This window comes from Arvicanthis niloticus, chromosome 17 (assembly GCF_011762505.2).
Source record: "Arvicanthis niloticus isolate mArvNil1 chromosome 17, mArvNil1.pat.X, whole genome shotgun sequence".
In the NCBI taxonomy this organism is placed as follows: Eukaryota; Metazoa; Chordata; class Mammalia; order Rodentia; family Muridae; genus Arvicanthis; species Arvicanthis niloticus.
In genome coordinates this window covers 50818609-50833498 of record NC_047674.1, presented here as the reverse complement: position 1 = coordinate 50833498, position 14890 = coordinate 50818609, and the positions used below count along the sequence as shown (strand labels likewise).

General features: G+C 40.2%; 1 protein-coding gene across 1 annotated transcript in view; it reads left to right on the top strand.

Moving 5' to 3' along the window:
* Opn5 (opsin 5) overlaps nt 1-14890 on the top strand; it is a 54731-nt gene that overhangs the window by 28753 nt on the left and 11088 nt on the right. Inside the window, exons 6-7 of the mRNA XM_034521681.2 lie at nt 5882-6123; nt 9301-9358. Coding sequence (XP_034377572.1) covers nt 5882-6123; nt 9301-9358 — 300 coding nt within the window. The remainder of the gene's footprint in view (nt 1-5881; nt 6124-9300; nt 9359-14890) is intronic.

Here is a 14890-nt window from a genome sequence, read left to right as displayed (position 1 = left end):
TGACTTCAAAACTCAAAGATTTTGCCAACACTGTTAGACGTGTTGTGTTTAAAGGCCTATTTTGGTAGTTTGACAAAAGTAATTTTAGTTGGGTCCTATAGCTATTTGTTCTACTCTAAGCAAGATTGTCCCACCTAAGGACTTTGGCTCCATATAATGAACACCTCTCCCTCAGGTCCCTTACTCTGTTGAATAGGCACTTAGAAATTATCCCCATTTATTAGGTCAAGCCATTGCTTAGTCTGGGGAGAGTCATGTTCGGTTTTAGATTTAAATTCCTGAACACAGATGGGCAAGCTGACATGACCCAGTTTGTCTCCTCTCTTTTCGATGGCAGCTTTTGCTTGTTTTTTAGAGTAGTGGTATTTTAAGGTTTGAGAAAATTGCAACTGGAAAGTGTGGATTTTTTTTTTTTTTAAGCATGAGCTCATCTTCTCTGCTTGGATCATTGCCAGGGCTGACAGATGGCAGGCGCCCCAAAGACTCCAGAAAAGTTTCTTTGCAAGTTGGTGGTAGAAGAGGGTGTGAGACAGTTGACCTCAGTTGTCACTCTGTGGGTAACACAGAAGAACTCAAGTGGACATGCTTAGGTTGTTGAATGAATTAAACTCTTAGAAGGTAGCCTGAGAGCCCAGACATTGTTACTTGTGTGTTTGTATGTATGTGAGGAATCTGGGGGACAGAGAAGCTACAGCAACAGTTATATTTCCTGTCTTCCTACCTATTTTCTCCTCTTCTCCTCCCTTCTTCCTTCTTCTCCTTTTCCTCCTCCTCTTCTTTTTGCTTTTCTCTTTTTTTTTTTTCAAGACTATCCTCCACAGTACCACCTGGCCTGGAACTCACTCTGAAACCAAAATTGGCCTTGAACTCATGGCCATTCTCCTCTGCCTCTGCCTCTGCCTCCTGAGTGCTAGAATTACAGGTGTGCATCCATGCTGACTTCTGGCTTTTCTGCATGTTAATCATATCCCTCAGAGACAGGCGTATTCACACCTGTAAGGCATCTGCCCCAGAAATGGCATCACTGTCTTTTAATCCAGTTTTCACAGGTTGTGGGCAAATATAGACGCTTGATAAGTAGACCTATTGTAATATATCGCTGTCTTTTTATCCCATGCTTGGGTCAATCACACATTCTCCTGCAGTGGGCAGGACTCCCTACCGCCCGCTTCTCTCTGTGCACTGATCTCACCCCAGGCACTGAATCAGGATGGCTATTGCTTCTTTGGTGATGTAATTCAAACTTGCTATGGGTAGAGGGTTCATTTCATTTCTTTGGTCCCTCTTCTGGGCTTTATCTTTCACATAAATTCTGACTTCCTCCTATGAATTTCATTATTCTGTGTAGTGTGCAGCTGATGCACCACTCAGATCCAGACAAAGGAGCTTGGAGGGAGGAACCGACTTCCTCTTCTGAAGCATCTGTGAATACAGCAACTGAGTTATTTCTTCTTCTTGTAGTCAGTGGGACTAAACTAATATTAAGACCATGGAGAGGCACATAGTACCACAGAGTCAAAGACTCCTGTGTTGTCCTTCCACCATGTCCCTCATACTGAGAGGATGGGACGTCTCTCCTCAGTACCCTTGCCTTGGGTCAGAGTCATGTATAACTTCAAATCTTTAAGCTCAGCCCCATTATCTTAGGATCCTGTTCAAAAGTTAGTTCACTGGAATTGAGCACATTTGGGCAGGCCTTACTTTGTATTACTTGGTGCCAACTTGAACTACAGCTGGGGAAATACATCCTTGTGTCTTCTGCAGCAACGTATTTCAAGCAATCCAAGTTGCAGATGTGTGATTCTTTTGTACAAGCTAAACATGAATTCTGTGAGAATTTCCTCCCACAAAACTGTCTAATTTGGGAACTGGAGGTTTTAGTGCTTTGTCAGTGAACCAAGAAAGAGTGATGGGAGCGAAGTCATTAAAAAAAATAATAAACAACCTGGGAAGGATGGTGAGTGCTGGGGCCTCTGGTAGCACTGTCTCAAGGATGGCTGGTGCGTAAGAGTTGGAAAATCAGAATAACATTGAAGTGGGGAAAGCAGGAAATGAATTGGTGAAAACATTAAGTCCTAGTTCAAGCTCTGGAAAAATGTCACAAAGGTTTCAGAAAGTGTGTGGCAAATATATTAGAATAGCTTAAACATTAATGAGTTATCTAGTTAATTAATTAATTTAGGCATGTGTGGGTGTGGGTGTGTATGCACCCGAATGCGCGTCCACTTGAGCGTGCCTGATTGTCGCATTGTATGCATGGATGTCAAAAGACATCCATGCTTGCAGGAATTGGTTTTCTTTCCCCAGTGTGAATCCCTGGGATCAAACTCAAGTTGTCAGGCTTAGTGACAAGCACCTTTGCTCTGTGAGTTATCTCAGTCAGCCAGACTTAGTATTTGAGTGATTGATATTGCAATATGATTGAAACGAATGAAGTGTAATGAAATTCAAACCGAGGTCAAAGGGAACTGATGTGCCTCGATTTGACGTTGCATCTACACACAAGCACCATCATCTAGCACGTTTTTCATCCTTATCCCTTCTGCGTTAGACTTGATTTCTACTTGCTGTGATTTATTCGATAGCCAGAAGCTCCACCCACAGTACTTAATTTGCTGTTTTGAAATCCACAGTACATGCAGTTCTCTATCTTACAAGGAAGGGCAACAGCACACATGTTATAAACCTTTCTTGTTCCTATTGCACATTCCCGTAGAAGGAGAAAATACTATGGGCTTTTTGCTAATCTATTTTCTGTCAATGGCTTTGGCAGCAGTACAGAAAATGGATTTCGAGATGGCATAAAACCATCCTATGACTCACCCTAGATTCAAAGATGGGGGCTATGTTAAGTCTCTATGCAGCTGCTAACACAAGCTTTATTTATGTAGCTAGTGTTTATTTGGGAATTTAAGGAAAAAAAAGGGGCCTCACTGTGCACTTCGGGGCATCTACTCTTTACAAGCAAAAATCACACTAAACTAAACAGAAAGGACTCATGGGTATGCTTCTGTCGGATGACGGAAGAGCAGGTTCAGAGGGAGAGAGTGGTGTGTGTTTAGTTGCAATGGATTAGAAGTGTTGGTCACAGAAGAGAAGTTTCAGTTTAAGATACTACTTTAGTTTAAGATACTAGTTTAAATATTTTTGCAGGACCCTAGAGTAGGGGTCCTGGGCTCATTTGATTCATCTCTTGAGGGATTCACGTTCTCTGAAAAGTGGAATAAACTGCTCATTACTGAGGTTTTACTTGCCTGCCATTAGTTTTGAAGATGAGCTTTGAAATTGTTTGTTTCTTTTAAAAATATTTATTACATTTCTTGTCATGTGTCTTTCTTGTGTGTGTGTGTCTGTGTGTATGTGAGTGTGAAAATGTGCAGGTGAGTACAGGAACCCACAGTTGCCAGAAAAGGTATTGGTTTTTCTGGAGCTGGAGTTGTAAGTGGTTGTGAATGCTGGGCACTGAATGTGGGTCCTCTGAAAGGGCGGGCTACTCTCTTCAGCCGCTTGAGCATTGAAATTCTTGAGTTAACGTTTATAACCTCAGACATTAGAAGATATTTTCCAAGCTGTATGTATGTGTGTTTCTGGGGATAGAGCACATGCTAAGCAATCATTCTATCACTGAGTTCAGCCACATACTTCATTCTTACATATCTCACAAAGGTAGGTTTCCATGGCAACACATCCCACATCCATGCTGCTCTTTAGGTCACAGACAAGCTGTGGATCATTCCACAACTATAATAATTATGCTTCTGCTTACTCATATGGAAATGCACATGCATATGTATGAATTTCATACACACACAGACACACACACACACACACACACACACACACACACGCTTTATTGTCAGAAAACTAAACATCCAGCTGTGCCACTAAAACAAAGGAGCTTCTATAGCTATTTTACCATGTTTATACAGCAGGTTGGGTGTCACTTCTTGTAGTCCATCATCTTCATAGCTCATTATGACCAGGATATCAAAGATGGCTGCTGTTTTTTTTTTTTTTAAATTAGGTGATAGGAAGATGAATTAAAATCTTTGTAGCAGCATTCATACGTCTTCCCAAGATCCAAGGAGACTCAGAGATAAAAGTGAGCTTCTCTAAATCTCAAAGATGAATTTGATTAAGCTCGGTTCCAGTGGTCAGGGGAGTTTAGTCCCCTGATTGGTCAGATCTGAGTCAGGTGGTACCCGTTATGCCAATTTCATAAAACCAGGCAGGCAGGGAGATGTTAGGAATTCTAAAGTTGAAGATACAGCAAGAAGATGAAAACAAGTGCAAACAGACAAAAGAGGAAGTATGCTCAGAGAATTGACTTAAATATAATTTCATTATTTATGTCCCTGGAAGAACATCAGTGTAAGGACACTTAGAACTTAGTAATGCTTGTTTTCAAGTTGAGCCTGAAATAGCTCACTCAAAATAAAAACCAGAGCCTGGACTTAATTTTCTAGCATTAGTACTCTCATTGAAACACCCTTATTTTTTGTTTAGACATTTGTCTAAAATGAACATGCTAAGAGAGGAAATTCTAAGTGGGCAGGGATGTGTCTGCTTTTCCTTTCCGTGTCTTCCACACAAAACACAGATTCTCAGTATGACTTGTTGGCTGAGTGGATAAGGAGTGGTCTCTAAACTGCTGTATTCTCTCAGGCAGTATCTTCCTATACGTTCACCTTCCATGTTTCTGCTTATAAACCTCTGAGAGCTGCAGAGCTTGTGGAGCGACAGGAAGGCTCAGTAATATGTTTTACAAAAGACTGAACACATGAGTCTTATCTCTTCTCCAGGTCTTGCTACCCTGTGCATCGTTCCCATATCTAGACGACCCCCTCACTTGTTTCTGTACAACCTCACTCATGCACTGGATGCCTACCCAGCATTTCTCTTACTACTGCTATTTCAACTTGCCCAAGTGCAGGGTCTATGCAACATTCACCACAAGGCTCTTACTCCTTCCAATAAGAAACAAATGTTCTCTTCTGAGCTGGCACCAGAACCATATTCAGCTGTGATCTCCTACTATTTGTATTCTAGAGGGAGATATCTCAGGAACAGTAGTATGCTGGGATGTCCCATAATGCCCAGTTTAGCGTTTTGCCAATAGCATTTGCTAAAACTGTTTGTTAACCTGAACTGAGATAACTTGTTGAGATCAGTAGCTATAGGGCAGTAGTTAAAGTTACACTGTTAAAGGGACTGGGTTTGGGATGGGGAAAACCTGTGAAGGTATTTTAAATTGTATTGTCAATCATTCTGTGTTCTGCCAATTAAGAGGTTAGTTTTGTGAGAGAAAATCACTTTTCATATTGCTTTAACAGAAGCCCGCAATTCTTTTTTCTTTATATTTGGGGAATTTTGATAATATGAACCTCAAAATTGTGAAAAGGTGGAGGAGAAGAAATAACATTTTATAGAAATCTTTGAAGAAAGTGCACATTAGAATTTCAAACCAGGGCAACACTTCTCAGTTTCCTGAGGCAAAAGATTTCATCAAGATGAACTTATTTTCTGTCAGGTTTTTAAGTGCTTGTGGGTTGAGAACTCTGGCAAGCTCAAGAGAACTGACATCCTTTTATTATGATTTCTTGCCCCAAATGTAGGCAAAATCTGACATCTATTATAGGGTTATAGTTTGGGTTTTGGGGTACATTTAAATTCGAAAGTGGAGAATGAATAGACCATGTAAATGGGATAAAGAATTGTGCCAAATTCTCAGAAGTTCATGGGAAGCAATTCTTGTAGTCAAAAAGGGATGTTTTTAGAGTGAAAGACTTGCTTTTCCTTCACACCTGCAACTTATTCTGGATGACTTATGACTACTTATGACTTCTCTTGATCCTGTTGTCTGTTCCTTTCCTTGTTCCAGGTGGCAATGCTGATTTGTGCTGGTTTCCTGATTGCCTGGATCCCTTATGCAGTAGTCTCTGTGTGGTCAGCTTTTGGAAGGCCGGACTCCATCCCAATACAGCTCTCCGTGGTGCCCACGCTCCTTGCAAAATCTGCAGCGATGTACAATCCAATCATCTACCAGGTCATTGATTACAGATTTGCCTGTTGCCAGGCTGGTGGTTTGAGAGCAACGAAGAAGAAGTCTTTGGAAGACTTTAGGTAAAATTCAGAAGCTACAAGTTAATTATGTTTTCCTAGTCTTAAAATGCTGTGGTGATTTAAACAGACCCTTGGGTTGGAACTAAATTCTTAAGGAGCTGGGTTAGGAGGTTTTTGTTTTCTGTTCGTAAAAATACCAAAGCCAAGTCATTAGATATGTATGGGTTGGACGATGGCCAGATGTTGAGAACAGGCATTCTGCTTTTGATCCTAGAGCAACCAGGATGCCATGCTGTGTGTACTCACTGGTTGTGGACTTTCTTTTGGGGTATTAAGTCCATATTAGTCCAAGAGTGCTGTTCTGTGCGGCATTGATTCAACAATAAATTCTTGTGAAGGAATTATTTGCCAGTGTTGATTGGGTCATCAGAACTTTTGGCTAAAAAAATCCAAGGACTTAAGCAGAAGTGAGAGAGAAGGGCAATGAAGCCATTCCTCTCTCGTTATTTTCTCCTGTCTGGTTCCCTTAGTTATAATCTGAGAGATAGAAGCTGTTCTTTCTCTGTGTTAGATAAAGAAACAAGTTCATGTAAGGTTAAGACTGGGGAAGCCGCTCTTATTTATATAGCCCAAAGGCAGTAGGGTAGGAATTGCCACTTAAATACTAGCTTTTAAAAAAGTCTATACTGTTTTTGATGCACACTTTACAAGAGTTTGAGACTCTATTATTTTTCCTAACGGTCCAATACTCAGAGTGAGGAAAGAGCTGGCCTGGTAGAGGTGGGGAGGTCTTCTGTATCCATGAGTTGCCCATCTTTGGGTAAAAAGTAGAAAATGCATCTTACGTCATTGTCTCAGCTAAGGAGGTAGAGGTTTCAGCATCTTCATTCCTCTTTAATTATTACTTGGTGACAAGGTATTATTTAACACATCTTTTCTTTAATAAGGGTATTAAGAGAAAGATCAGGAAGATACAGAATTTTGTCTCTCACACTGACCAACTGACAGCTCTTTTGAACTTTGATTTTATTACCTTATGAATATATGATAGAATAAAAAATCATATACATTTATAAACGAATAGCAATATTGTCATTGTTGCTGTGACAAAAAGGGCAAGATGTATAATTTGAGATGGAAGATTGTGTTTACAGCAGCTGTTTCCAATAGTCTGACTTTTGAGAGGCACATTAGTTAGTTGCTTAGAGCCTAAGCATGGGATGAGCTGATAATAGGAAATTGTAATAACCGAACGAAAGGATGTGATGGAAAAGGCTGTGGAAAGGCCACTGTGGATAGGTGGCCTTTCACATTGTTAATAGTTCATGTCTTCTCCTTGGAAATGAATAGTTAAATCCAAATGCAACATGCATCTCTTTAGGAAGAATAAAGCCTTGCCTTTATTAGCTGTTGATTCTTTATTCTGAACGCAGGTAAGGAGACTAGAGAGAATCATTTTCACAGAGAATTTTGGGATAAAGTAACAGGACATTTCTTTATTTAAAAATAAACACCTGACAGGGACTGCCAGAAGCACATTTCACCTAGCTCAGAATTTTGCAAAAGACTAGCTCTGTGATTTGCACATTTATTCACAAGTGTGAACAGCATATAAATATTTAACATTTGGCAAGGGAAAGAGGGACAGAAAGTGACTTTGGGCCACAAGGCTTTAGACAACTCAGTCAAGCAAGAGACAGCTCAGTGCGCTTGTTCTCATTAAACATTTGTATGAAATACAGTGACTGTTTTTCTGAAGAGGATTAAGGCTGGTTCATTCCCCTGGTGTCTCTGCTTCCTCTGGGGACGCTGGCATCGGGGCTGAGGCAGTGAGGAAACTGGATTCTACAGGCTGAAGTGTCTCCCGGGAAGCCATTTTGAAGAGGTGTTGAACTGTAGGCTTTAGAAGGGTCTGTTCCAGATGAGTAAAGGTGACTATCAGAGCTTATCTTATAAATAAAGAGAATAAAATGAATTCTTGTTTATCTTTTTTGTTCTTAAGAGGCCTAGTGCTCCTAGGGTGACAAGAAATGAGGTGAAGCCAGTTCAGGACAAGTCACTGGCCTCAAATGATGTTAACTGAAGATACCTTTGCTCCTTATGTTTCTGAGATCTGAGATGGATTTGCTTTGAAGAGGAAAACCATTGAAATAAAATAGAAAAGCTACTGGGTCGAATACGAGATTGTGAAAACAAATTTTGAGTTAATTTGAACAGTCCTAGCAAAGTAAAACCAAACCTTCCCTTTCCATACAGCCAAGCTCCCTGAAGTTTTGGCAGTCAACAACCAAAAAGACCCTAAAATTCTTAACATAGAGATGACTCCTATTTGAAGCGACACAGCATTCTTCACTCGGGTGTCTAGATGTAGCCTCTTGTGGCCTTGTAGTTGAGTTACCTCAGGAACTCTGAAAACCCCACCAGCAGAGGCTAGCTTTTCATTGGTCCAGGCTGGACTAGAGTTTCAGCCTTTTGACGACTCTCTCTGCCAGGTGATTCTCAAGACAGCCATGTTTGAAAGATGGTGAAGAGGCTGAGAAGGGAGTGCTGGTGACAGAGGGCTGACTTACACTTTTTTGCTCAGTTTCCATGGAGACCTATGAGGTCACTTGTGGCTGCTCACAGGGGGAAGTAGACTTGAGATGCTTGCATAGAAAATGATATTCAAACACTCAGTGGGCTGTGCTATATAGGATGGAGGCCTTTCACATTTCAAATACTTTAGATGGTTTAGGCCCAAAGGAAAACAACACCCAAAATTTTGGGATGCCTGTTAGCCATTAAGTCTCTCCCACTGTCCTAATTTGTACGCTGCACTTCCAGATGAATGAGTGCAATGAATTACAGCTCTTACATCACAGGGAATGGGCTGCAAAGTGGAGGCCTGTATGTGGAAAGCTTTGCCCAAGAGATAATTATTCTTTCATTTTGAATATTCTAAATTATTAGTTTTCTTCTCTTTTAAGCTGAACTCTTATGTTGATGGTCTTTTTTCTCCCCTACAAGTTGTTTTTTGTTCTACCACTTAATATGAAACAGTTTTCTTTTTTTTTTTTAAATTTCATACATGTATACAATACATCTAGGTCACATCTATTCTCTGCTCCCCCAGGCTCCTCTGAATAAGTGGTGATGGTATTTAAGGTGATGTGATAACATGTGTACATGCACATATGCACACGTATATGTAGATGAGTCTGTCTATATGCATTTTGACATCTCTTCTCTTATTTCCAGGCTGCACACTGTAACCGCAGTCAGGAAGTCTTCTGCTGTGCTGGAGGTCCATCAAGAGGTATGAAGATGGACACAGCATCACTCACGGACACACTTATTCACACGCTTGCCTCTCCACTCTTCCTAACATTCAATCGTGGCCTCACTCTTACCTTTATATTATATTTTTATATTTTGTATATTTCCCCTCTTTTTCTCGAAGCCAGGGTTTGCTGGGAAATTGTAAATGGCTGGGACTTTCTAAATATTAGGAAGGATGTTTTTGACATTCTCTTTTCCTTATGATAAACCTATGCTTATGCCAAACAGGATTTGCCTGAGATATTAAGAAAAACGTTTACAAGTCTTATTTATTAGGTATTATTTTACTTACAACATATTGACATCTTTATCATTGACAACATTGACATCATCATCATCATCATCATCACCATCATCATCATCATTTCTTCTTCTCCTTCTCCTTCTCCTTCTCCTTCTCCTTCTCCTTCTCCTTCTCCTTCTCCTTCTCCTCCTCCTCCTCCTCCTCCTCCTCCTCCTCCTCCTCCTCCTCCCCCCTCCTCCTCCTCCTCCTCCTCCCCCCTTCTCCTCCTCCTCCTCCTCCTCCTCCTCCTCCTCCTCCTCCTCCTCCTCCTTTTCTTAGTGTAGTGTCAGGGATGCTGTATTCTGGGTTTACTTAGGCTTCTGATCACAGGGATAGTGTAGGGCCATAGTTGTTTGGTAGGACTAGGTTCCTAGAACTCTTCTTTTCTATGGTGGCTGAGGGTTGAGTTCTATGCCGATAGTGACAGGAAAGAGTCCTCAAGGGAAATCAGCTTTGTCTGAAACCCCTAAATGGTTTTCTTGTATCTCTGAATTTGAATAAAAAATGATTCCCATTGATGGCAGTTTCATTCACTTGGATTTTTATTAGGCTCTGGCTACTTGTACATAGTACAAGTATAGGAAGGATAGGGCATTACCAGTCACCATTACACGAGGAAGGAATTTAAGTGGAAGTACTGTTTGTAAGTGCTGTTTTTTTTTCTTTGCTTATTCTTTGTGACCTTGGTTCTTCATTTTATTTCAAGTACCTCTTGAAGCCCAAGGTTAGAGAGATACAAGTAGAAATGAGAAGGAGGGATTTAAAAATCAGATTTGTGTCCTGTAAAAGCTAAAGAAAATAATAAGGCATGCAGATACTAGGTATAGATAAGCATTTGTTTCATCAATGTCTCTTTGATTTTCTCTCCTTGCCTGAGGAACAGGCTCAAGCAGGTATCCTCCCTGCTTCTGCATCCTGTGTCCCTCTCAGTCTACCATGAACACAGCCTTGCTCAGCAACCCCTTTTTTCTAGTCTTCTGAGAACAGCTAGCAAAAAGAGCCAGAATCGAGTGACATCTCCACTGTACTGGTGATCTACTTAGTCCTTACATTTGACAGTTTATAGAGAATCAGCCAGTCCCTCAAGGTTTAGCCTGTTGTGTGTGACACTTTCAGTACTTCTGTGTTTATTCACCTTGAGGATTGCCGTAGGAATGAAGAAGAGGTTCATGTATGCTGTTGGCTTGAGATAATTGTTAAGTAGATGTGACAAAGCAAGCTGTTTGATTAAAGCAAAAAAAAAAAAAAAAAAAAAAAAAAAAAAAAGGTTAACAGCTCTACCTGGTCTTAGAGCTTCTAAGTTAGGATTGAGGAAGGACACAATTGTTATAAGAAAGGAGAGGCAAGCTACTTATTATGGACAGATGTATAATTATAGAGATGTGGGAGGAACCTAGATGGGGGGCACAGGTTTAGAGCACAGGGTCAGTGCCTGGGTTTGCAACCCTAATTCAGTGCTTTTGGCAGGCTTGCAAAAAGGGGAGAAGAAGCAATACCATCAAAGGGTTGCTGTGATATGTAGTGAATAAGAAAATGCCATTCAGTACCCTGCCTGTCTGAGAGGATATACTACCAACATGCTAACTATTCCTCTTATGATTACAATAAGGGGTGATGCTTAGCAGAAAAGTGGGCAGCAGTTGTTCTGAAGAAACTGACCAGGAAATTATGGTGTTTGTAATGTCTAGAACTACCAGCTACTAGTCTGGTGGCACTGTGGAGGGTGGATTCCTTTGCTTAGGAGAGAGGGTCATGGTTGTATATTCTCACACTTATTAGGGGCTTTGTAAAGAAATTACAACTTATGAGACCTTGACTGAAGGTGTAGCCAAGGCCATGGAAATGAAAACAGCTTTATAATGTCTTAAGAAATAGGAGCCCTTGGCAATTGATTGCACTGTGGTAGAAGAGTTAAGAAGGGCTTTGGGAAATCTGCTTGGGAAGTAGTGTGGATAGAGAAAAAGAGCTGATTTCAAAAGACCTGAAAGGATAAAGTCACAGGAGGTGTCTTGAGAAGGTGATCTTAGAGGAAGGTGAAGGGGAAGATGGGAGAGATGACTCATGCCAGTGTAATCTAGCAGGGGAAGTTAGCATTGACCTTTGCAGGAGTCCCCAGATGTAGAATGTATACTTTCATTTACTAACTAAACCATGGACTTTAACACAACTTTAAAAAGCATGTACGAAAAAGGAATGACACAGTGAGGAAGGAAAATAGAGTTTAAATATTAGGAGCTTTGGGGGAAAGATCCTAGTATTGGTTTTTCCTACTAATTTGAAACATGATTTAAATCTTCTGTGCTCCACTTCCATTTGTGATATATTTGGAGCTAGAAGGATCTAGATTTGTCATAAGGATTGATAGAGGAAAGAGAGTTGATCCCTGGGGGTAGAATGCAGTAAGAAACAGGAGTTATTGAGGCTTGGCTCCATATACTCAGAGTTTCTGTGACTTCCCCCTGAGCTGGTATTGCTTGCCTCAGAGCATCCAGTGATTTAGGGAAACAAACAGTGCCTTACCAACCACTTCCCCAGTTCTCAATCCCAGATGCTTTTTGTGCTGGTAGTGTGCATGCCCGTGTGTTAAAAACATCTGAATTTTTGAACAGACTGCGCATACTGTTTGGGCTCTTGGTAACTGGCTCAGTGCTTGCCACTTGAAGGATACTTGGAAGGTAAATGATTAGAATCAAGTAGGTCACTATCAGGTTTTGGGAGAGACCAGGAAAAAAGGGGTAGACTCTTAAATAGAAAAGGTAAAATCCTAGGAAACTGGTTTATTCATTATTATTATTATTATTATTATTATTATTATTATTAATTCTTGCCAAGTATCCAATGCTGTTTCTGATTCACCTCACACCTGTCTTGTATTAGAACTATAGGCATGTGTTATCATGTCCAGCCAGTTCTTATTTTAAATTGCCTTCTTTCTACAGGCAGCCATTTAAATGTAGCTTTTTCCGTTAAAATAAAATGAACAGATGAACTCATGAAAAGAGATTAAGAACTGAAATGGTCTATGAACTTGAAAATTTGATTTTCAAGAATCATGATAAAATCCAAAAGACAAAACAAAACAAAAGAAAACAAAAAATTGTATTATTTTTGGAGCAAGGCAGCAGGAATGTATTTGGAGTAAATATCTGATCATTCACATGCAATTTTATTAAGAGTCAAATATTAAACATATTCATAACTCAGTTGGTAACTACATACTTTATTTCATTTAAATTTTTCCTTGAAAAATCATGTTCTTGCCTTTGATAATCTATATTGACTTGAACCAGATTCTGAAGAGAAAGAGTTCCATTAAGTTAGGACAAACAGGAAGAAAGACAGAGCTGAGGAACATGGCAGAGGAAACATGTCAGCAGGTATGGATTTAAAAGGTCTGTAAGGGGTAGAAGGTGCCAGTATGACCATAGTTCCTATAAAGGAAAAGGCTAGTGAGATAGCGTTCATCATGTTTGGATTCATAATTCATTTGGTGTGATGGAGTGAGGTCTCATTGTCCAGAGGAGCAAAGTGTTGGCCCTTATTCATTCCTCCTTACATTTGATAGTGTTATTCATTGTACATAATAATGGGGCTCAGTCTTGCCTCTCTTTAGCCATTCCTTCTACGTTTTCAATTGCTGGTTATCACTGTTTTACAGTCTGGTTTGCTTTGATTTAACTTTTACACATGAGAGATTATTTAACGTATTGAACTCATTGTCATATACTCTAAGTATAGCTAGTTTGTTGCATGTGACAGAATATTAATTTTCTTTATGGCTCAGTAATATTTCATGTGTACAACATGCCCATTTCAGTACATTGTTTTTATCCATTCACCTGGCTACAGGTACCTAGGTTGCTTCCATATTAGGCAATTATAAACAGTTTGCAGACTTCTTGTGAAAAGGTAGCAAGAGGCAAGAACTTCAAAAGCCATAGGGAGTTCAGTAAGAAAACACATTCAGAAGCATGGTCTCAGTTAGCACAAACAGCCTGAAACCTCAAGTTGTTAGCGTGTTCTACTGAGAAAACCCTAGCTCACCACTGTGGCTATTGTGAACTTGAACATTTTTGCTTTTTAAAGATTGTATAACTTTCAACATGTATATTCAAGGGTCATAGTAATGTGTTGAAGACATTCTGGAAATCATTCTACTGCACGGATTGGAATTACAACAAGTGTGGGTATCTAAATGACCATTCTCAGTTACTTTAAATATCTGTTCCTTACCTCCAATCTCCAGTCATCATGTGTCAAGTGCATTAGGAGATTTGGTGCTTGGGACAGAAAGTGACTGTGGTGAAAGTCTTGTTGGATACAGAGATGAATGTTCTATGAACAGAACACTTTCTTTAGTGTGTTTTGTTAGGGCAAAGGGTCAGTAGAGCAATAGGTGTCTCAGGAGGACCTTTGTGGAGGGAGACCTTTGTGGAAGGCTGCAGGGAGTCTAGTTACCTCCTCGTGGAGGTAGGGAAGTGGAGAGTGAATTGTACAGGTAAGCATTTCTTCATATATAGTTGTTAATGGGGATTGTCTACTGCTCTGAGCTTGTTGGTTCAGAAAGGGCTTTCCCCCTCTATCCAAATTCTACTTCCTTATGTGTTTTGTACTTTGAAAGTGCTGTTCGCTTCTAATGCCCTCCTGAGCCACACACACACACTCCCAAATGTAAAAATCTACCCTGTCAGAGGAAGAGTGAAGCATGCATCCATTAAAAAAAAAAAAGATGAATCAGGCTTTCCAGCAGATAGGTGGGGTTTGCCCAAATTGCCCAGAATTAGCTCCAGAGATACGTACTTTGACATTCTATGCAGGTAGAGGCCTGGTTATGTTTCTAGAGAAAGGTGCTCATTCATCTATTCTGGGAATGTAGACTGCACTTCACTGTTTTAACGGCATTATTCTCTGCTGCTAACCTTTTAAGATATCTCATCAACATGTGCATAGGTATAGTATCTGTCTAATGTCTCATGCTAGGGCATTATGAGTTTCCTGAGAAGTTGCTTTGATGCTATCTCTTGGGGATCAGAAATACCTAAATAATTCTGAAGGTTAGGGTGTTTCTTCTTTGCTGTCACCGGCAGGTGACAGGAGATGGAGAGGAACAATGGGGTTCACATCCAGCAGTTCAGTGCCTTCATCTCATTCAGCATTGAAGAGCTTTCGTTTAACACAGCTCTTAGCTAACAGTTTATCAATCAATACAAGTAATTTTCAAGTAGT